This window comes from Carcharhinus amblyrhynchos, chromosome 35, assembly GCF_965287045.1.
Source record: "Carcharhinus amblyrhynchos chromosome 35, sCarAmb.v2.hapA, whole genome shotgun sequence".
NCBI lineage: Eukaryota > Metazoa > Chordata > Chondrichthyes > Carcharhiniformes > Carcharhinidae > Carcharhinus > Carcharhinus amblyrhynchos.
The window spans coordinates 7964575-7988395 of NC_137358.1; the positions used below are offsets into that span (position 1 = coordinate 7964575).

Below are 23821 nucleotides of genomic sequence, written 5' to 3' on the forward strand. Positions count from 1 at the left end.
GTGTGGAATTATTTGTCCAATGATATAGCCACCAGATCCCGTGAAACGTATTTGGGTCTGTACTCATTGGAGTTTAGAAGGTTGAGAGGTACAGACTTAAGATAATGAAGGGGCTAGAAGCAGCAAGGTTATTTCCACTTAGAATGGAAACAAGAACTAGGGGGCTCAGCCTCAAAATACAGGGGAGTCGATTTAGAACAGAGTTGAGGAGGAACTTCTTCTCCCAGAGGACGGTGAATCTTTGGAATTCTCTGCCCATTGAAGCAGTAGAGGCTACCTTGTTAAATGTGTTTAAGTCACAGATAGATAGATTTTTAACCAATAAGGAAATTAAGGGGAGCAGGCAGGTAAGTGGAACTGAACCCACTATCAGATCAGTCATGATCTTATTGAATGGCGGAGCAGGCTCGAGGGGCCAGAGGGCCTACTCCTGCTCCTATTTCTTATGTTCTTACATCATAATCTAACACTGGTTATATACAAAAGGAAGAAGGCTGTTTCCTATTTCTTTTGTGGCATTTCATTTGGGCCTCTGCTCAAGAACGGGAGCTGGGGATCGACATGCAACCACCATACCGCAACATCCACTTCTAACTAACTTTCTTTCACAAGCTACCAACAACCTACAGCAACATCCACCTCAAACTAGTCTTGGTTTACAGGCAATCGCCAACTACCACAGCAAGTAGCTGAGGCCAAAGATATAGCTCCCGGGGGCTAAAGGGATCAAAAGGGACCTGGGTGGAAATGAGATATCAGGATATTGAATTTGATCGTAGAATCATAGGAACCCTACAGTGCAGAAAGAGGCCATTTGGCCCATCAAGTCTGCACCAACCACAATCCCAACCAGACCCCAGCCCCATATCCCTACATATTTACCCGCTAATCTCTCTAACCTACACATCTCAGACTCTAAGGGGCAATTTTTAGTACGGCCAATCAACCTAACTCGCACATCTTTGGACACAACGATGCAATTTAGCATGGCCAATCTCCCTAATCTGCACATCTTTGGAGTGTGGGAGGAAACCGGAGCGCCCGGAGGAAACCCACGCAGACACGGGTGAACATGCAAACTCCACACAGACAGTGACCCAAGGGTGGAATCGAATCTGGTTCTTTGGCATTGTGAGGCAGTAGTGCTACCACTGTGCCACCACGCCACCCCTAATTATTACTATATGTGTGCACCAGTCCACCAGTTCTTTGCTCAATTATCTCAAACCTCTCATTACTGACGCGCCAACCAGGGGAAAACCCTTTCTCCCCATTTACTCAAAATGTTTTTGTAACTTCTAACATCCTTGTTACATTTCTGTGCAACCATCTCTGTCTGAGAAAGATGCCTTTTCTCCTCTAAAACTACAGGGGTAAGGCAGCTTGGTGATTTTGGTTCTGGACTAGTAATCGAGACCCAGTTGATTACTTTTGGAATGAGTGAATAAGAGAGTGTGTGGCGATTTTTAATTCTGATTATTATTTAAGAGGTCACATTCAAATCATCCTGTCATCTAATCCCTATGCTTAATTTTCAAATGAATAATTCAATAGCTTCATCGTTGCTTTGACTAATACCAACTCTTATTTTTAAGATTTACAAGTTAATTTACATTTCATTCAAATTCTCAAACTGCCTGTGGTGGGATATGAACTCTTGTTTTTTTTTTCCCTGTTATGAGTGGACATCGCCATTACTAGGTTCAGAAACATATCTACCTATTTGAGATTTCTCTCTAGGTAACTGGGCTGAGGATTCAAGAGTTAACACCCATTTCTGCACAAAAGTAAATTGTACATTTTAATCTCAGATTATAGAATCATAGAATCCCGACAATGCAGGAGGAGGCCATTTGGCCCATCAAGTCTGCACCAACTACAACTTCACCCAGGCCCTATTCCTGTAACCCCATATACTTATCTTGTTAATCCCGCTGACACTAGGGTCAATATTGCATAGCCAATCAACTTAACCCACACATCTCTGGACTGTGGGAGGAAACCGGAGCACCTGCAGGAAACCCACGCAGACATGGGGGGAACGTGCAAATTGCAAACAGACAGTGACCCCAACTGTGGGAGGAAACCCACACACACACACACACACACACACACACACACACACACACACACACACACACAGGGAGAACATGCAGATTTCACACAGTGACCTGAGGCCAGAACTGAACCCAGATCCCTAGTGCTGTAGGGCAGCAGTGCTAACCACTGTGCCACCATGCCATCCCTATATAGAACTTCTAATCACTCATCACTCCCCTCCTCACTCACTGAGCAGCACCCAAATGCCTCAGTGTCAAATTGTGCTTAAATTCCTTTGGGATCTCAGCTCCCCCCTTCCTCTGTAACCTCTCCAAGCCTCACAGTCTCTTCACATCTCCAACTACAGCCTCTCGTGTCCCCTTCATTAAGATCGAGTTCAATTCTCAGGAGCCATCCCCACACGAGCACCTTGGGGTTCTCCATTGCTGCCTCACAGCACCCGGGTCCCAGGTTTGATTCCCAGCTCGGGTCATCATCTGTGCGGAGCCTGCACATTCTCCCCATGTCTGTGTAGGTTTCCTCTGGGTGCTCCGGTTTCCCCCCACAGTCCGAAACACACGCTGGTTAGGTGCATTGGCCATGCTAAATTCTCCCTCGGTGTACCCAAACAGGTGCTGTTGTGTGGTAACTACGGGATTTTCACAGAAACTCCATTGTGGTGTTAATGTAAGCCTACTTGTGACACTAATAAATAAACTTTAAACTTCAAACTGAAAAAACATCCCTCTTGCTCTTGGTCATCCTCCAGTGAGATCTCGAGAGAGAGAGAGAGAGAGATGAGCTTGCTTTGGTTTTTAAATTTGAGAAAATAACAACGTGTCCGCAGTTGGAAACTTCCCAAATTTCATATAAAATTTAATGTTTATTTATTAATGTCACAAATACGACATTAACACTGCAAAGAAGTTACTGTGAAAACCCCCTAGTCGCCACACTCAGGCGCTTGTTCGGGTACACTGAGGGAGAACTTGGCACAGCTGATACACCCTAACCAGAACGGATTTGGACTGTGGGAGGAAACCTGAACACCTGGAGGAAACCCACACAGACATGGGGAGAACGTGCAAACTCCACACAGACAGTGACCCGAGCCGGGAAGCGAACCCGGGTCCCAGGCGCTGTGAGGCAGCAGTGCTAACCCACTGTGCCACATAGACCTTTCGGTCCATTGAGTCCGATGCTGTGAAACAGCAGTGCCAACCACTGTGCTGTCCAAACGATGGCCATAAAACCATTGCCAATTGTCATAAAACCCATCTGGGATCATTTGTGCCCTTTAGGGAAGGAAATCTGCCATCCTTACCTGGCCTGGCCTACGTACGACTCCAATGTGCTCAGGAATGGGTGACGAAGGCTGGCCCGGCCAGGGATATCCACATCCCATGAATGAATTTTTAAAAAATTAATGATGTCATCAGGAATGGCCACTAGGCGGAACCAGCAACGCCAGATTGATGGGTGCACTTCATGTTAAAATGTGGGTGAAAATAGTCTTGTTACCTTAAGTTCTTTGATGTCGTCGATTTTGATGACAAACTCGTCCCACTTCCGGATGGCACCTTCTCCGCCGCTCTCCTCATCATCTTCATCCGTCTCTCCGCAAATGGCCACTGAGTCCTGCTTCTTGGCCAGCTTGACCGGGGAAGGCGCCTCCTTCTCTTCGGGCTGCGCTGGGGACTCGGGGGCAGGAGAGGGCTCGTCTTCTGGGACGGGCTCTTTAGGCGAGACCGGGGATGGGGCAGCGGCCTGTTCCGGCTGGGAGGCCTCAGAAGGTGAAGTGCTCACTTCCTTGTCTTCCACAGCCATGTTTTCTGGCAAAAGCAACACAGGTCGATTGGATGGAGTCAGATCAACGGAGTGGCCTACCCTCCCCTGCTTTTCTTTGAAGTAAACCAATTATAGGATGCACAAACAGGCCGGGCAGCCCAATTAATCTATGCCAATGCTCCACTTCAACCTCCCCCAGCTTTCCTAATCTAAATCTATTATAGAATCCCTACAATGCAGAAAGAGGCCATCCAGCCCATCGAGTTTGCACTGACTCTCCGAAGGAGCATCCCACCCAGGCACCCCGTCCGTCCGTCCCCCGCTACCCCCATAACCCTAAGCATTTAGCATGACCAATCCACCTAACCTGCATATCTTTAGACACTAAGGGGCAATTCAGCATGGCTAATCCACCTCATTTACATATCTTTGGACACTACAAGGCAATTTAGCATGGACAATTTACCTAATCTACACTTCTTTGGACACTAACTTAAAGTCAAGTTTATTTATTAGTGTCACAAATAGGCTTACATTAACACTGCAATGTTAGTGTCACAAGTAGGCTTACATTAACACTGCAATGAAGTTACTGTGAAAATCCCCCAGTCGCCACACTCCAGCACCTGTTCGGGTACACTGAGGGAAAGTTTATTTAGCATAGCCAACGCACCTAACTAGTACTTCGTTTGGGCTGTGAGAGGACACCGCAGCACCTGGAGGAAACCCACGCAGACATGGGGAGAATATGCATACTCCACACAGACAGTGACTCAAGCCAGGTCTCAAACCCGGGTCCTTGGCACCGTGAGGCAACAGTGCTAACCATTGTACCACCATGCAAACCAACTAACCTGCAAGTCTTTGGACACTAAGGGGCAATTTAACATGGCCATTCCAGCTGGCCTACACACTTTTGGACACTAAGGGGCAATTTAGCACAGCCATTCCCCTTAACCTACAACTCTTTCAGACCATGGGAGGAAACCAGAGCACCCGGAGGAAGCCCATACAGACACGGGGAGAATGTGCAAACTCCACACAGACAATGACCCGAGGCTGGAATCGAACCTGGGTCCCTGACTCTTTGAGGCAGCAGTGCTAACCACTGTGCCACCCAGTGTTACCTTCTAATCCCTTCTCCCTCAAGTATTTGTCCAGTTCCCCTTTAAATACATCCATAATATTCGCTTCAACCACGCCCTGCGGTAATGAGCTCTAATTCTCACTACTCTTTGGGAGAAGAATTTTTTTTTAATCATTTTTGGTTTGTACCAGCAGTTTTCTCAACTGCGAATGCGTGCAGTGTTGGGGGAGGGGAGGAGGGGGGGCTCCTTATGGGCGCGCGCTCCTCCCTGCTTTGTCTTCCCGTATTCATTGCGTGCCACAGCAAAACCCATCCCCCGGCTTGGATTACAACCAGTGAAACCTCCAGTCCCCCAACTACAAGGTCGCACTCCAATTGGAGTGCGGTGTCCCACAGAGAACTGGGAGCTCAGAAGCAGGCCATTCGGCCCAGCTGGTCCACAGTGGTATCCATGCTCCACCCATGCAATCCCCTGACCAGTCAGACCTCTGTACCTGTACTGTCGTTCTCCTTGCGATCCATTGGGTCGTAGAGGGCAGAGATGGCGGAGGTGATGCTCTTCTGCAGGTCCTGGTTCTTGCTGACGGAATCCTCTTCGTCGGAGGAGAAGGACGGCAGGGTCTCCAGGTTCTTCTTGAGGTCGTCGTCGAACCGCTTGCAGGGGCTGGCGCAGCTCATGAGGCTGTCGCTCTCCGAGGCGTCCAGCGGCCCCGACAGCATGGACTGCGCCAGGCCGAAGGAGGCCTGCGAGGGCTGGTTGATGACCGACGACGGCCGTCCCTTCTGCGGGCTGGAGGTCGTGGCCGGCAGCTGCTGCCGCTTTCCCGACTTCAGGAAGTCCAGGAACGAAGCCATAAATCCGGATTTCATCTCCGGCTGCTTCTCCTCAACCTCTTTGATTTTCTTCTTGATCTTTTCTTGGGTTTGACTGTTCTCCAAGGCGCTTTCCGCTGGGAGAGACTCCGGAGCCTCGATGGGTAGAAGGTCAGTTGCCTTTGACCCTTGAACCTTGCCCTTTAAGGGAGGGGGGGGGAAATCACAAGCACACACAGCCGTGTTGTTATTATTAACTTTTAAATCAAGGTGACACAAAAGATTATCAATGACAAACACAAGGAGGAAAAACAGAATAGTTCAAATTTAATGATGGGCTGGCGCCAAGTTTAAAGTTTATTTATTCGTGTCACAAGTAGGGTGAGCTGTGCGGAGGATTTGGACAGGCTGAGGGGTTGGGCATCTGCATGGCAAATGCAGTATAATGTGGATAAATGTGAGGTTATCCGCTTTGGTAGCAATAATAGGAAGGCAGATTATTACTTGAAATGGGTGTAAATTGAGGGAGGTGGATACTCAACGAGACCTTGGAGCCCTCGTGCATCATAAGAACATAAGAAATAGGAGCAGGAGTAGGCCAACTAGCCCTTCAGTCGCTGAAAGTAAGCGCGCGGGTACAGCGGGGCAGTAAAGGCGGCAAATGGTATGTTGGCCCTCATATAGCGAGAGGATTTGAAAACAGGGATAGGGATGTTTTGCTGCAATTGTGTAGGGCATTGGGCCACACCTGGAGTATTGGGTGCAGTTTTGGTGTCCTTATCTGAGGAAGGATGTCCTTGTTAGAGAGGGAGTACAGCCAAGGTTTGCCAGGTTGATTCCTGGGATGGCAGGTCTGTCACATGAGGAGAGCCTGAGTCGGTTAAGATTATATTCACTGGAGTTTAGAAGAGCGAGAGGGGATCTCATAGAAACTTATAAAATTCTAACACAGGCTAGATTCAGAAAGAAACATTCCTGATGGTGGGGGGGGAGGAGTCCAGAACTAGGCGTCGCCGTTTGAGGATAAGGGGTAAACCTTTTAGGACTGAGGTGAGGAGAGGTTTTTGCCCCAGAGGGTGGTGAATGTGTGGAAATCACTCCCACAAAAAGTAGGTTAGGTCAAAACATTGTGCGACTCCGAGACAGAATCAGATGTGGCTCTTGGGGTTAAAGGGATCGAGGGAGGTGGAGTCAGGTTATTCAGTTTGATGATCAGCCATGATCAAAATGAATGGTGCAGCAGGGTCAAAGGGCCGAATGGCCTCCTCCTGCTTCTAGTTTCCATGTTTATGTGGTAAAATTTTTCTCTAACCACCGGCTGTTTTCCCACAAAGCTAACTCCCGTGAAATTTCCCAACTCACAGTTCCTTCAATAATCAGGGGGAATAAGGGAAAAGCGCCCCTTTACCTTGGCCGCCTTCACTTGCTTTTCCATTTTGAAGCCCTCGCTTTCGTTCTCCGGAATCTTCTTGCCCCTCCCCCGGCCGCGACCCCTCTTCTTGGGGCCGTCCGGCGCCACGCCCTGCGGCGGCTCGAGGGGCCGGATTCTCGGCCGACCCCTCGGCCGCGGGGGCCCCTTCTCCTTGGGCTTGGAGGCCCGCTTGCTTTTCTTCTTGCCCCCGTTCGGGTTGTTGCCGGAACAGAAGTCGATGTCGGAGACGGGGCTGATGCTGGTCCTGGTGCGGCAGCTGGAGATCAGGTCCGGCAGGAGGTCGGGGAGCCGGCGGTTGTTGAGGCGGATGTCGGCGGGCACGTCCTCCTTCTCCTCGTCCTCGAACTCGTACTCCTGGGCGTAGTTCTTCTTGGGCGGCTGGGGCGGCGAGTCCTTCTTCTTCAGGAGGTGCAGGGAGGAGGTCTTGAGGAACTTCTTGGTCTTCATGGAGCAGAAGCTGGCTGTGGTCAGGGGCGACTTGATGTCGGCGCTTGTGGGCCCGTGGCTCGGCTGAGTCAGGCCCAGGTGCTCGGTCTGGACGGTGGACTGCAGCTCGGGCTTCATGGCCACCGAGTCAAGGTCCAGGTGCACGTTCTGCTGGTTGTTGGCCGTGTCCGAGGAGCAGTAGCCCTGGAAGCTCTGGTTCGAGTGCATCATCTCAAAGCCGGACTTCATGCCGTTGCTGCGGTCCAGGGCCTGTCCAGCCTCCTCGCTGCACGACTGCTTGCTGTACTCCTCGTTGCCGCAAGGCCCCGAACAAAACATGTCCTCCATCCCCGGGAAGAAGTTGCGCTCTTCGTCCTGCAGGAGGGAGTCCGGGAAGCAGATGGAGGTGAGGGGGACGAACCTCTGCTTGGCGCTCTGGGGGCTGGCGGAGCTGAACTGGTCCTTGGCCTCCAGCTGCTGTTGGGAGACTTGCTGGGGGGGCTCGGGGGCATCCAGCTGCAGGGACTCGCCGGATTCGGGGAGCAGGTGCTGCTGGGGCTGGACTTGGCCCGTCTGGGACAGGTGGCTCTCCAGGTGCAGGTCGGGCTCCAGGAACTCCTGCATCTCCTGCGACTGCATGCCCTCGGCCTGGGGCAGGCCCTCCATGCCCTCGGCGGGGTGGCGCTCCCCCTGGAGCTGCCCCTGCAGCTGCGGCGACCGGGGCTCCGCCTGGATCTGGTGGGAGTCCAGCAGGTGGGCGTCCAGGGGCGGCGGCGGGTGGGGGTGGACGTCCATCGGCTGGGCCCGCACGTGGGCCTGCAGCTGCTGGCTCTGCAGGTGGGCCTCCAGCAGCTGCAGCTGGGGCGAGGGGGCCTCCGAGTGCAGGCGCTGCGACTCCATCATGTGCACATCCAGCGGGGCCTGCACCTTGCGCTGCTGCTGGGCCTGCAGCTGGCTCTGGGTGTGGGTCAGCACCGACTGCAGCAGCTGCGACTGCTGCCCGGGGGGCTGGTGGGCCAGGGGCAGCTGCATCTCGGGCGAGGTGTCCAGCATCAGCTGGGAGCTGGGCGGGTTCTGGAGGATGCCGTGTGTCTCCAGCTGCGAGGCCTCCGACGCCAGGTGGTGGGCCCGGGAGCCTTGCTCGGGGGTCTTCTGCAGGTAGGAGTGGCCCGCGTTGATCTCTTTGCTGGAGGCGTCCATGTGGGGCGTCTGGAGGTGGTCTACCGACTTCTTGATGTCTTGGGCTAGGCTGTCAATGCTGTTGGGCTGATGGCTGTAGTGCACTACTGAGGTGACCAAGGCGTCGGAGGAGGAGCGGCCATGACCGTACTCCTTCTGCCGCTCACTCTTCTTCTTGTCTTTGAGGCCTTGCAGGGACATCTCCAGGACCTGGCTGTCCAGGCTCGAGTTGGTGCGGATCACGCTCTGCAGGTGGTACCTCTCCTCCGACTTGGACATCTCGTAGACAATGCTCTTGGGCGCCCGGTCCTCGCACTCCACCAGGCTCTGGGTGGAGACCCGCGGCGGGCTCTGCGAGTCCAGCAGGTGTTGGATGAGGAAGTCCTCGTCCTCCGTCCGCTCCGAGGACAGCAGGTCCGAGTCCGACTTTGCCTTGCCGTAGGAGGGGGTCCGCTCCAGCGGCGGCTGCGAGGCCTGGAAGCTCTGCGAGTGGGACGACTGGATGAAAGACGGGGACAAGACGGAGGACAGATACTTCTGAGACTGGCCGGGGGAGGCCACGCTCTGGGACCGGCTCCCCGTCGGTGACTGCAGGGGCCGGATGATCTGGGAGGGGCTGGCCTCGGGCAGGCTTTGAACGTGGCTGGCCGAGGAATAGACGATCGACTGCCCGTGGGAGCTGAGGGCGGGGGAGTGGCCGGTGGCGTAGCTGAGAGAGGGGCTGGCAGCCGGCATGCCCTGCGAGTGGGCCGGGCCGTAGCTCTGGCCCTGAGTGACGGACGAGTGGGGCTCCGACTGGACGCTGTAGCTCTGGATGGAGCCCACAGACGAGAGGCCCTGCAGTTGCTCCGGCGAGTAGCTCTGCGCCTGGCTGCCCGAGTAACTCTGGGCCTTGCTGACGGCGGGCAGGTCCTGGGACTGGCTGGAGGTGTAGCCGGGGGACTGGGTGACTGCTGCCAGGTTCTGGGCCTGCGTCACGCTGTAGCTCTGCGACTGGCTCATGCTGAGCAGGCTCTGCGACTGGCCCGGTGAGTAGGCCTGAGGCTGGCTGGAGATTACCGAGCTGGCCTTGGGGGTGGAGGAGGAGTAGCTGTGGGACGGGCCGCTGGAGGAGATGCTTTGGCACTTGGGGGTGGCGGTGGCCCTCTGGGCCTGCCGGGAGGCCGAGTAGCTCTTGGACTTGGAGGAGGAGGAGGAGGAGTAGCCGGGAGACTGGATGATGGGCCGGTAGCTCTGCGAGTGCTCGCCCCGGGCCTGCGAACTCTTCTGGCTGCCCTCGCTGCTGACGGGGGACTGTTCGCCCAGCGGACTGCAGGACAGGGTGGAGTGCCGTGGCATCTGCTGGAAGCTGTGACTCCCGCCGCAGCTCAGGTAGTGCTGCAGGGAGTGGTGGGAGGCGGGCAGCTGGGCCTGGGCACTGGAGGGCCGCTGGTAGTGCTTAATCACGCTGTCCTGCCGGGGGATGGCCCGCTCGATACCGGAGGCCGGCGAGCTGGAGAACACCGAGGTGTTGTACAACTGCGAGGCCTGCTCCGAGGGCCCCAGCGGCGAGGAGAGCAGGTTGAACTGCGACTGCAGGTGCCGGGAGGCCGATTCCTGCGCCGTGCGGTAGGCCGAGCTCTGGGAGGGCAGGCCCGTGCCCAGAACGGCGCTGCCCAGGCGGTCAAAGGTCAACGACGACGGGACGCTGGACTGAGAAGACTTGATGTGAAGCAGGGGGTCGTGGGGCGAGAGCAGCCCGTTGGAGCTCGGGCTGAAGGTGGCATCCTGAAGCGTCAGCGATGATGTCACTGGGAAACTCCGCCCACTGAAGGAAGCTGGATGTTGATAGGCTGAGAGGGCAGATGAGGATGGAAAAGTCCCAGATCCCGGAATGGCCCCAGAGATGAACAGCTCCGCTGGTCCCGGGGTATGCATGGCTACAAAGACAAGAGACAGAGAGACAGAGAGAGAGAGAGAGAGAGAGAGAGAGATTATTTGATGTAGATTTTACAGCAAAGAAACAGGCCATTCAGTCCAACAGATCTGTACTGTTCAAAGTTTCAACTGTTCTGTGTTCCATTATGTACGAGCCTGCTAACTGAAACCAAAAGAGAAAACGCTGCAAAGCCTCAGCAGGTCTGGCAGCATCTGCGAGGAGAGAGAAGAGCTGACGTTTCAAGTCCAGATGTCCCGCTGTCAAAGGCTAAAAGGCATGGAAAGTGGGAGATTACTTAGAAAGGAAGAGGGAATGAAAGATGAGTCATAACCACAGAAACCAGGGGAAAAGGCTGCTAATGGCAGCGCACAGAGAGAGAATAAAGGGTGCGAACGGCCAAACGGCGGAGAAGCTGAAATCAGAGGGTAAAATGTGATAGATGAAGAGAGAGTCATGTAGAGGTTTACTGCATGGAAACAGACCCTTCGACCCAACCTGTCCATGCCGCTCTTTTTTTTAAAGCAACTAAGCTAGTCATTATTGCCCGCGTTTGGCCCATAACCCTCAATAGCCATCTTGCTCGTAACTGTCTAAACGCTTTTTAAAAAGACAAAATGTGCCCACCTCTACTGCTACCCCTGGCAGCTCGTTCCAGACACTCACCATCCTGTGTGTGAAAGAATTACCCCTCTGGACCCTTTTGTATCTCTCCCTCTCACCTTAAACCTGTGCCCTCTAATTTTAGACTCCGCTAACTTTGGGAAAAGATATTGACTGTCTAGCTGATCTATGCCCCTCATTATTTTATAGACATCTATAAGATCACTCCTAAGCCTTCTATGCTCCAGAGAGAAAAGTCACAGTCTATCCAGCCTCTCCTTACACCTCCAACCATCAAGTCCTGGTAGCATCCTAGTAAATCTTTCCTGCAATCTTTCTAGTTTAATAATATCTTTTCTGTAATAGGGTGACCAGAATTGCCACAGTTATTGAAGTGTGGCCTTACCAATGTCTTGTACAACTTCAACAAGACATCCCAATTCAATGATCTGACCAATGAAACCAAGCATGTTGAATGCCTTCTTCACCACTCTGTCCACCTATGACTCCACTTTCAAGGAGCTACGAACATGTATCCCTAGATCTCTTTGTTCTGTAACTCTCTCCAATGCCCTACCATTAACTGAGTAAGTCCTGCTCTGGTTCGATCTACCAAAATGCATCACCTCTCATTTATCTAAATTAAACTCCATCGTCCATCTTTCAGCCCACTGGCCCAATTGATTGCAATCTGAGATAACCTTCCTCATTGTCCACTATGCCGCCAATCTTGGTGTCATCTGCAAACTTACTAACCGTGCCTCCTAAATTCATCCAAATCATTAATATAAATAACAGTGGACCCAACACCAAACCCTGAGGCACACTGCTGGTCACAGGTCTCCAGTTTGAAAAACAACTCTCTACAACCATCTTCTGTCATCAATTTTATACAGTAAGAAGTTTCACAACACCAGGTTAAAGTCCAACAGGTTAATTTAGTAACAAAACCCACTAAATTTCGGAGCACTGCCCCTTCATCAGATGACTCACCTGATGAAGGGGCAGCACTCCGGAAGCTAGTGGGTTTTGCTACCATATAAACCTGTTGGACTTTAACCTGGTGTTGTGAGACTGCTTATTGTGTTTACCCCAGCCCAACATCGGCATCTCCACATCAATTTTGTACCCATTTAGATACCTCACTCTGGATCCCTTGAAATTTAACCTTATGCAACAACCCACCATGCAGTACCTTGTCAAAGGCAAGATGTGGGGGTGGTGGGGCGAAATGGGTGGGAAAGGGGTAAAATTTGCCCTGGTTTCTGTAGCTATCACTCATCTTTCACTTCCTCCCACTACAGTATAAACATCTCCCACTTTCTATGCCTTTTAGCTTTGACAAAGGGTCGTCTGGACTCGAAATGTCAGCTCTTTTCTCTCCTTACAGATGCTGCCAGACCTGCCGAGATTTTCCAGCATTTTCTCTTTTGGTTTCAGATTCCAGCATCCGCAGTAATTTGTTTTTCTCCAGTCTGCTAACTGATCGATGCTCACTGTGCTTGACTGGTCAATCCTGGGTGTTGACTTCAAGCAAAGCTTTATATGCTCTGTCTGAGGCCAGAACTCTCCACTCACCTGAAGGAGAGGGAAACCTCGAAAGCTAGTGAGTTTACTATTAGATAAATTGGTTGGACTTAAACCTGGTGTTGTCAGACTTTTTACTGTGTTTACCCCAGTCCAATGCCGGCATATCCACATGATGTTTTAAAGAACAGTTTAAAACTCTGTAAATGAGGTTGCTACACACTTCTAAACCAGTATCACCTCTGCATCGCTCCACAGAAAATCAAATATAGTCAGTCCTTGACTTTATGATATTTGAGTTCTGAGGAATGACACTGGAGGCATTTAAAACTTGACAGCCTGATTCAACTTTACAACACCGCACCAGCCCATCTTTTAGACTTTTTTTATAAATATGATTTATAAATTAGAAATGTTTTGGCATTGAGAAATTTTCCCCCAAAACTCCCTTCGCTGAACCGCTTTGAACACAGTTATATCTTTTCCAAATAACAAGACCGAAAAAGTGCATGATAACGTCCATACCCAAACCCTGTACAGCTGCAGCAAATACGTCTGCACTTTCATATTCTGTTCCTGTCGCAAAGAACACCAACAATGCATGGGCAGCAAGGTGGCACAGTGGGTTAGCATTGCTGTCTCAAAGCACCAGGGACCCAGGTTCAATTCCGGCCTTGGTTGACTGTGTGGAGTTTGCATGTTCTCCCCATGTCTGCGTGGGTTTCCTCCGGGTGCTCCGGTTTCGTCGCACATTCCAAAGATATGTGGGTTAGGTGAACTGGCTGTGCTAAATGGCATCTTAGTGTCCAAAGATGTGCAGGTTAGGTAGATTGGCCATGCTAAATTGCCTTTCAGTGTCCAAAGATGTGTGGTTTAGATGGATTGGCCAGGCTAAATTGTCCTTTAGTGTCCCAAGAAGTACAGGTTAGATGGATTGGCTATCTTAAATTGGCCCTTAGCAACCCAAGATGTACAGATTAGGTGGGCTGGCCATGTTAATTTACCCCATAGTGTCCAAAGGTGTGTAGTTAGGTGGATTAGCCATGCTAAATTGCCCCATAGTGTCCAAAGGTGTGCAGGTTAGGTGGATTGGCCATGCTGAATTGACCCTACTATCAGGGGGATTAGCAGGGTAAATACATGGGGTTACAGGGATAGGGCCTGGGTGGGATTGTGGTCAGTGCAGTCTCGACGGGCCAAATGGCCTCCTTTTGTACTGTAGGGCTTCTACGATCTTCCTTCCTGAGAACTTGCTGCACCTGCACACTGACATTTGGTCACTCATATCCGCATTTTGTTTGATCAAATGCCTATTAATTGGTTTTTTTCATTCGTTTTAAACTTTTACTAACGATGTACGGGTCACAGGAAGGAAATAAATAACCTTTTTGTAAAATTTGTTCAGATGCTGTTGAAATGTGTCTCTGTCCCTGTTTCTCATTCCTGTTCCATTTTGGATCACGGGCATTTAAGATATCGTATTTTGCGGCTAGATTTTAAATAAGACTGACTCTTTCTTATGATTGAGATAACTGATCCCCTATTGGACAACCCTGCTCTTGACTAACTGGAGTGGGAAAGGGGACGGAAAGTGCTGAGAAAAGACACAGCTAACATCTCCAGGTTGGTTCACTGACCTGTCTGCCAGGATGGAGTTCGGAACTGCGAGAGGAGGGAGGAGGCAGAGGGTCCCGGTTGCGGAGCCCGCGATTCCAGGGCAGAGATAAGGTTCATGACTGATGCGTCTGGTGTGGTGCTCCCGGCGTGATGAAGTCCAGTCTCGAACAGGCCCGACAGGCCTACGACAGAACAAACAGGAAAAAAAAACATCAGGTTTAAAAACCACAGCTTCATTTTCATTGGTGTGTTTAGGAAGGAGAGAATCGGCATTGATGTCGTGCCTTTCACAGGTTCAAGAGGCGGCACAGTAGTCAGCACTGCTGTTTCATATTGTGGGACCTGGGTTTGCACGTTCTCCCCGTGTCTGCATGGGTTTTCTCCGGGTGCTCCGGTTTGCTCCCACAGTCTAAAGATGTGCACGTTAGTTGGATTGGTCATGTGAAATTGTCCCCTAGTGTCCAAAGATGTGCGGGTTAGGTGGATTGGCCATGCTAAATTGCCCCTTAGTGTCCAAAGATATGTGTGTGTGTGTGTGTGTGTGTGTGTGTGTGTGTGTGTGTGTGTGTGTGTGGTGGGGGGAGAACGGGTAGCAGAGTAAATGTTGGAGTTATAGAGATTGGGCAGGGAGTTTGCCTGGATGGGATGTTCTGTTGGGGAGTCAATGCAGACGTGATGGGCCAAATTGCCTCTTTCTGCACTGTAGAGATTCTATTCTGTAAAGGCTGTAACTCACTCACTCAGACAACGCTATATTGCAGAGGTGGCCTAATCTCCAGTGTGAAATGAGAGCATCGACCCACACCCACCCGAGGCAGGAGTGCGCCCCACTGAGCCATGGCTGTTGACATGCCTTTCCCCCCCACCCCCCCCCCCATAACTCTCCCCTTCCTCAACAACTTTGAGGCAGAAATAAGCACCTGGACACCTCTTAGAATTATAGAGATTTACAGCATTGAAACAGGCCCTTCGGCCCAACTTGTCCATGCCACCCTTTTTTGTTAAAACCCCTAAGCTAATTCCAATTGCCCGCATTTGGTCCATATCTCTCTGTACCCATCGTACCCATGTAACTATCTAAACACTGGGGTATTCAATCCTCTGATACCACATCATTGGACATTTAATTCCACATTTTCATTGAATACAAATTCCACCATTTTGCTGTGGTGGGATTCGAACCTGGGTCCCCCAGAGCATTACCCTGGGTTTCTGGATTAGTAATCCAGTGACAATACCAACAGGCCACTGCACCCCCATGTTGGGCAAAGGGCTGGGCTGTTTGATGGGGCAGAATCTGCCTCAGCATCGCAGCTGAGTGCCTCAACCCAATGTGCATTGATGGTTAATCCTGTGTCACTGCAGTGAGTGACTCACCTCCTGACTTCCCTAAAGCCCGTCCACCATCTCCAAGGCACAAGTCAGGAGTGTGATGGAATACTCCCCATTGCCTGGATGGGTGCAGCTCCAACAACACTCAAGAAACTCAACACCATCCAGGACAAAGCAGCCCCACTTGATTGGCACCCCATCTACAAACATTCACTCCCTCCAGCACCGACACACAATGGCAGCCACGTGTACCCTCTGTAAGGCGCAGGGTGGCAACTCATTCGACACGTCAGTTACGACTCTCTCCAACTTTTACAGATGCACCGTAGAAGACATTCTTTCTGGTTGTATCACAGCTTGGTATGGCTCCTGCTCTGCCCAAGGCTGCACGGAACTACAAAAGGTCATGAACGCAGCCCAATCCATCATGCAAACCATCCTCCCATCCATTGACTCTGTCTACACTTCCCGCTGCTTTGGCAAAGCGGGCAGCATAATCAAGGACCCCACGCACCCCGGACATTCTCTCTTCCACTTTCTTCCGTCAGGAAAAAGGTATAAAACTCTGAGGTCACAACTCAAGAACAGCTTCTTCCCTGTTGCTGTCAGACTTTTGAATGGACCTACCTTGCACTAAGTTGATCTTCCTCTACACCCTAGCTATGACTGTAACACTACATTCTGCACTTGAATTGATAATTGATAAGAGAGGGGATTAAGGGTTATGGGGAGAGGGCGGGAAAGTGGAACTGAGCAGCGACAGATCAGCCATGATCTTATTGAATGGCGGGGCAGGCTCGAAGGGCTAGATGGCCTACTCCTGCTCCTATTTCTTATGTTCTTATGTTCTTATGCACTCTCTCATTTCCTTCTCTATGAACGGTATGCTTTGTCTGTATAGCACGCAAGAAACAATACTTTTCACTGTATGTTAATATACATGACAATAATAAATCAAATCGAATTCTTAAGCCAGACTTTCCAAACCCACAACCTTGGCCACCTGGACTGTAGGAACACCACCACCTACAAGCTCCCCAAGTCAATCACCATCTTGACGTGGGGAGATATCGGCCATTCCTTCACTGTCGCTGGGTCAAAATCCTGGAACTCCCACCCTAACAGCTCTGTGGGTGTACCAACACCACATGGACTGCAGCGATTCAAGGCAGCAGCTCACCAGCATGTTCTCTTGGGCGGCACGGTAGCACAGTGGTTAGCACTGCTGATTCACAGCACCAGGGATCTGGGTTCGATTCCCGGCTTGGGTCACTGTCTGTGTGGAGTTTGCACATTCTCCTCGTGTCTGCGTGGGTTTCCTCTGGGTACTCCGGTTTCCACAGTCCAAAGATGTGTGGGTTATGTTGGTTGGCCATGCTAAAATTGCCCCTTTGTGTCCTGAGATGAGTAGGTTAGAGGGATTAGTAGGCAAATATGGGGGTAGGACCTAGGTGGGATTGTGGTCGGTGCAGACCCGATGGGCCAAACGGCCTCCTTCTACTGTAGGGTTTGTATGATTCAAGGGGCAATGAACGATGGGCAATAATAGCTGGGCCTTGCCAATGATTCAACATGCAAATAAATAATATGTATTTTGAAAAATTAGAATTGATACTTACCAGCCGGATGATGGTTGGTGGCATAGCCTTGCAGCGGATGGGGTGTTGCATATGCTTGCCTATGCAGGATGTCTGTCTCTGGATGTGAACTCCGAGAACCTCCGTACACCAGACTAGATAAGAAGCAAAGTTTCAAAAATTAAACAACCATTTAGAGGTCAAAGATGTGCGGGTCAGGTTGATTGGCCATGCTAAGTTGACCTTAGTTGTCAGTGGGATTGGCAGGATGAAGGTGTGGGGGTTGCGAGACTGGATGGGATTGTGGTGGGTGTAGACTTGATGGGCTGAATGGCCCCCTTCTGTGCAGTAGGGATTCTATGAAGTGCGCAGTGAAAGGCTGGGAGACGCAAGGAATCCCAAATTGATTTCAGATGAAGTTAACCTTCTGCCGCAATCTATCACAATCCCCCTACCCCCACACTCCCCGCCACCCAATATCCCATCCACCTCCTGTTGTAGGGCTGGCCAACTGTGGTAGGATCGGTCACTGCTGATTTTGTCACATGACCTTCCACTTTGAGCTGCCCTACTCGCCGCCATTGGTTAGGGTTGTCAACTATAACTCATTTAAAATTTATTAGCGTCACTGCAGCGAAGTTACTGTGAAAATCCCCTAGTTGCCACACTCCGGTGCCTGTTCAGGTACACTGGAGGGAGAATTTAGCATGGCCAATGCATCTAACCAGCATGTCTTTCAGACTGTGGCAGGAAACCAGAGCACCCGGTGGCAAGCGGTTAGCATCACTGCCTCACAGCATCAGGTATTCGAGTTCGATTCCTGGCTTGGGTCACTGTCTGTGTGGAGATTGCACGTTCTCTCCGTGTCTGTGTGGGTTTCCTTCCACAGTCCAAAGATGAGCGGGTTAGGTTGATTGGCCATGCTAAATTGCTCCTTAGTATCAGGGGGACTAGCTAGGGTGAACATGTGGGGCTAAGGGGATAGGGGCTGGGAGGGACTGTGGTTGGTGCAGACTCAATGGGTCGAATGGCCTCATTCTGCACTGTAGGGATTCTGTAAAACCCACGCAGTCACGGGGAGAACATGCCGACTCCACACAGACTGTGACCCAAGCCGGGTATCGAACTCAGTTCCCCGACGTTGTGAGGCAGCAGTGCTAACCCACCGTGCCACCCATTACTTTTGGTGTTGTCAGCAAAACACAAACTCGACACGTCACTGAATTCTAGCCTAGCGTCACCTCCAGAGAAGCAGCTCTGCGCGACTGGGCTCCGAAACCAGCAGTTCAAGCCGCTCAGAACTACTTCAGGTGTCTGTGGACCTCTCTCTCTCCCCACCTTCTGCTACCCACCTGACGTTATGTTGTTGAACTCTGCCCCCTCACACACAGCAGTTTACACGTCAAGTTAATCATTTCCCTCGGAGATGAAAGACCCGCTCATTCAGCCAGGGCGCTGGAGCCAAACAAGCCAAGTCTCAACTGGCCTCAGCACCCCAGGCTTCAGAGGGAGGGGAGAGGAGAGAAAGTCTGTCTCTGTTACCAGTGATGTGGAGATGCTGGTGTTGGACTGGGGTGGGCACAGTAAGAAGTCTCACCACACCAGATTAATGTCCTACAGATTTATTTGGAATCACGAGCTTTTGCAGCGCTGCACCTTCATCACTGCACTCACCTGATGAAGGGGCAGTGCTCCGAAAGCTTGTGATTCCAAATAAACCTGTTGGACTTTAACCTGGTGTTGTTGTGAGACTCTGTTACCAGTGACATCTGCTGCAAAACAGAAGACCAGTGGGGGTTAAGTGTGGCACGGCGGCAGTGGTTAGCGCTGCTGCCTCGCAGCACCAGGGGCCTGGGTTCGATTCCGGCCTTGGTTACATTTTGTGTGGAGTCTGCACGTTCCCCCCGCGTTTGCGTGGGTTTCCTCCAGGTGCTCCGGTTTCCAAAAGATGTGCTGGTCAGGTGGATCAGCCATGCTAAATTGCCGCTTAGTATCAGGAAGATTAGCAGAGTAAATGTGTGGGGTTACAGGGATAGGGCCTGGGTGGGATTGTTGTTGGTGTAGACTTGATGGGCCGAATGACGTCCTTCTGCAATGTAGGAAATTCTATAAAATGCGGTAGGCTAGAACTGAGTACAAGTAGTCAAAAAAGACGTGCATTCCTATAGCGCCTTTGACAAACTCAGGACGTCCTGAGGTACTTGACAATAATAAAGTGCTTTTGGAATCTAGTCGTACTGTAATGTCAGGCACACAGCAGCCATCTTGTACACAGCAAGCTCCCACAAACAGCAATGTGACAATGAGTAGGGAATTCTGCCTTTTTTTTTGAAAGAAAATCAATGTTGGTTGAGGAGGCCAGGGCACAGGGGAGAACTCCCCTACTTTGCAAAGTTTTTTTTTTGACGGTCCCGGGATTAAGGGGGAATTGTCCACTGGAGGTTCACGGCTTCCCGAGCTTCACAGCCTCATGAGCAGGCAGGAGGGAGTCGAGGCTTCCATAGGTGCATCTTGGATCGTATGTCCAATCTCCAACTGTCTACAGATGGTCGGAAATTGGACCACTAACCTGGACCACTAATTTTAACCAAACAATTAAAAGTCATAGAGTTTGGCCCGTTGTATCTGTGTTGGCCATCAAACACCTATCCATTCTAATCCCATCGTTCAGCACTTTTTATTCATTTGTGGGACATGGGTGTCGCAGGCTAGGGCAGCATTTATTGCCCAACCCTAGTTGCCTGAGGGCAGTTGAGAGTCAACCACATTGCTGTGGCTCTGGAGTCACATGTAGGTCAGACGGGATAAGAGTGGCAGATTTCCTTCCCCAAAGGGACATTAGTGAACCAGATGGGTTTTTCCAACAACGGATCATCAGTAGATTCTCAATTCTAGATATTTTTTATTGAATTCAAATTCCACCATCTGCTGCGGCGGGATTCGAACCCGGGTTCCCAGAGCTGAGTTTCTGCATTAGCAGTCTAGCGATAATACCATGAGGCCATCACCTCCCCCATGGCCTTGTATGCTATGTCTAAAGGCTCGATTGTAAATGCCTAAGAGAAGACACAAAACAACACGATTATGATGCTTGTATCAATACTTAAGAACGAAATCTAAACTACTCATACCTCTATTTCACAAAATAGGGGATTTCATTGCAGTGTTAACATTAGCCTACATGTGACTAATAAATAAATTTTAAACAAAATATTTAGGATAGATAACTGTCAAATCTGTGAATGTCAGTAAAGTTAAAGTTGATTTATTAGTCACAAGTAAGCTTACATTAACACTGCAATGAAGTTACTGTGAAAATCCCCTAGTTGCCACACTCCAGCACCTGTTCGGGTACACTGGGGGAGAATTTAGCAGAACCAATGCACCCTAACCAGCACGTCTTTCAGACTGTGGGAGGAAACAGTAGCACTCAGAGGAAACCCACAAAAACCCCACAGGGGAGAACGTGGAGGCTCCGCACAGGCAGTGATCTGAAGCTGGGAATCAAAGCTGAGTCCCTGGCGCTGTGAGGCAGCAGTGCAAACCACTGTGCCATAGTCGAAATAGGCATCCTCTTTAGCATTCCTCAGCCACATATCATAAATCACGGCATGGCAGCACAGTGGTTAGAACAGCTGCCTCACAGCGCCAGGGACCCGGGTTCGATTCCCAGCTCGGATCACTGTCTGTGTGGAGTTTGCAATGTTCTCCCCGTGCCTACGTGGGTTTCCTCCAGGTGCTCCTGTTTCCTCCCACAGTCCAAAGATGTGCGGGTTAGGTGGATTGCCCATGCTAAATTGACCCTTAGTGTCAGGGGATTAGCAGGATAAATGTGTGGTGTTATGGGAATAGGGTCTGGGTGGGATTGTGGTCGGTGCAGACTCAGTGGGCTAAATGGCCTCCTTCTGCACTGTAGGGATTCTGTGATTGTTAAGTTTTGTTTTATTTAGTATTTAAAAAAACGTTTAGAACAAAACACACAATTTTCTCTTGTGACTCACGAGACGGGGGCAGCACGGTGACACAGTGGTTAATACTGCTACCTCACAGCGCCAGGGACCTGGGTTCAATTCCTGGCTTGGTTTACTGTCTGTGTGGAGTCTGCACGTTCTCCCCGTGTCTGCGTGGGTTTCCTCCCACAGTCTGAAAGACGTGCTGGTCAGGTACATTGACCCGAACAGGTGCGGGAACGTGGCAACTAGGGAATTATCACATTAACTTCATTGCAGTGTTAAGGTAAAACTTATTTATGACAAATAAACTTTTAAAAAAAGATATTGCTGCTGAACTGTTCACACCAAAGTAACCTTCAAACCTTGGCGACTCCACAGTTGACGCTGCTTATCACCCTTAGCGACCTTGGGCTGGGAATAACGTTTCCCTGCCAACCCTTTCATTTCGCCCTGGGCTGCAGCTAGGCCCCAGGCTTTTGAACATCAGCCTGTGAGCTTATCTTGTCTCAAGAGTGCAACGTTGCCAATACCCCAATGTCCTCTTAGAGTATCTGAGGCTGTCAGTTAGGGTCACCAAGTCTTGTAATGGTCTCTTGAAACAAAAGCACAAAGGTTTTAAGATGTGCCGTGGGTTTCCTCCGGGTACTCCGGTTTCCTCCCTCAGTCCAAAGATGTGCGAGTTATGTTGATTGGCCATACTAAAATTGCCCCTTAGTATCCAGGGATGCGTAGGTTAGTTGGATTAGTGGGTAAAATATGTACGGATATGGGGATAGGGCCTGGGTGGGATTATGTTCAGTGGAGACTCGATGGGCCGAAGGGCCTCTTTCTGCACTGTAGGGTTCTACGATTCTATGTACAACCTTCACTACAATTACTTGCAGGCCCCAAAGTGGCCACCATACTGGTCCTTCCGAGTAGAGGTCAGAGGGCAGTCACCAGTTATCCTTTCCCATCCCATGCCATGGGGCAGAGGTAAACTCACTGTGCAGATGCAAACTGTTGTTGTGCACTGAGATTCACCTGGCACGGACCAGTGTCCGGACCCCGGTTCTTCCTGCTGTGTGAGTGAGCAACTGGGGAGAAGTGGCAGCAGTGAGAGTGCACCCCTCAGTGGACGGTTCTGGGAGCTTTCTTTATTTATTTGGAAGTAGACTATGAAAGAAAAGACCCACAGTCACACAGCAAGAGGTGGCTTCAACAAGCTACTGTCGTCCTGTTGGCAAAACACTGTGCCATCTCGCACCTAGCGAGAAAAGGAAATAAGTGGAATCATAAAATCCCTACAGTGCAGAAGGAGGTCATTTGGCCTATCAGGTCTGCACCACTCCCTGACAGAGCATCTCACCCAGGCCCTAGCCCTGTAACCTCTCATATTTACTCTGCTAATCACCTTAACTTACACACCTTGGGACACTAAGGTGCAATTTATCATGGCTAATTCACTAACCTGCATATCCTGGGATACTAAGGGGCAATTTAGCATGGCCAATCCACCTAACCCACCCATCTTGGAATACAAAAGGGCAATTCAGGATGGACAATGCACCTAATCTATAAATTTTGGGATACTAAGGGGCAAGTTAGGATGGCCCATTGACCTAACCAGCACATCCTAGGACACTAAAGGGCAATTTAGCATGGCCAATCCACCTAAACCACACATCTTGGAACACAAAAGGACAATTTAGGTTGGACAATGCACCTAACCCAGACATCTTTGGACTGTGGATGGAAACCCAGCAAGACCTTGGAGTCCTCGTGCTTCAGTCGCTGACAGTAAGTGCGCAGGTACAGCGGTCAGTAAAGATGGCAAATGGTACGTTGGCCTTCATATAGCGAGAGGATTTGAATATAGGGATAGGGACATTTTGCTGCAATTGTATAGCGTGTTGCTGAGGCCACACCTGGAGCATTGTGTGCAGTTTTGGTGTCCATATCTGAGGAAGGATGTCCTTGCTATAGAGGGAGTACAGCAGAGGCTTACCAAGCTGATTGCTGGGAATGGCAGGTCTGTCATGAGGAGATTAGGATTATATTCACTGGAATTTAGAAGAGTGAGAGGGGATCTCATAGAAACTTAGAAAATTCTAACAGGGTTAGACAGGGTAGATTCAGAAAGAATGTTCCCGATGGTGGGGGAGTCCAGAAGTAGGGGTCATAATTTCAGGATAAGGGGAAAATCTTTTAGGATTGAGGTGAAGAGAAATTTCTTCATCCAGAGAATGGCGAGTGTGTGGACTTATTAGTCCACTGATACAGCCACCAGATCACCATGAAAAATACCATAATCTAACACTGGTTGTATATTGAAGAAAGGTGGCAGTTTCCTATTTCTTTTGGGCCTGTGTTCAAGAACCGGAGCTGGAGATTCACAAGCAATTGCCAACCTACAGCAACTTCTGGCTCTTAACTAGTCTTGGTTTACAAGCAACCGCCAACCTACAGCAACTTCTGGCTCTTAACTAGTCTTGGTTTACAAGCAACTATCATTGAGTACATTGACCAGCAATTGAAAAGGGAATGTCCAGA

At 50.4% G+C, this 23821-nt stretch overlaps 1 protein-coding gene across 3 annotated transcripts in view; it reads right to left on the minus strand.

Annotated features, from left to right (window-relative positions):
* LOC145361592 (proline-rich protein 12-like) overlaps positions 1 to 23821 on the minus strand; it is a 73716-nt gene that overhangs the window by 26002 nt on the left and 23893 nt on the right. For 2 of the 3 annotated variants that reach the window (XM_080217440.1, XM_080217438.1), the window contains exons 2-6: positions 17379 to 17491; positions 14448 to 14609; positions 7137 to 10684; positions 5410 to 5929; positions 3562 to 3872 (exon numbers count right to left, since the gene is read on the minus strand). In XM_080217440.1, the coding sequence (XP_080073566.1) occupies positions 3562 to 3872; positions 5410 to 5929; positions 7137 to 10684; positions 14448 to 14609; positions 17379 to 17491 (4654 nt within the window). Of the gene's footprint in view, positions 1 to 3561; positions 3873 to 5409; positions 5930 to 7136; positions 10685 to 14447; positions 14610 to 17378; positions 17492 to 18577; positions 18670 to 23821 lie in introns of those variants that run through there. The other variant, XM_080217439.1, reaches the window with a different exon arrangement.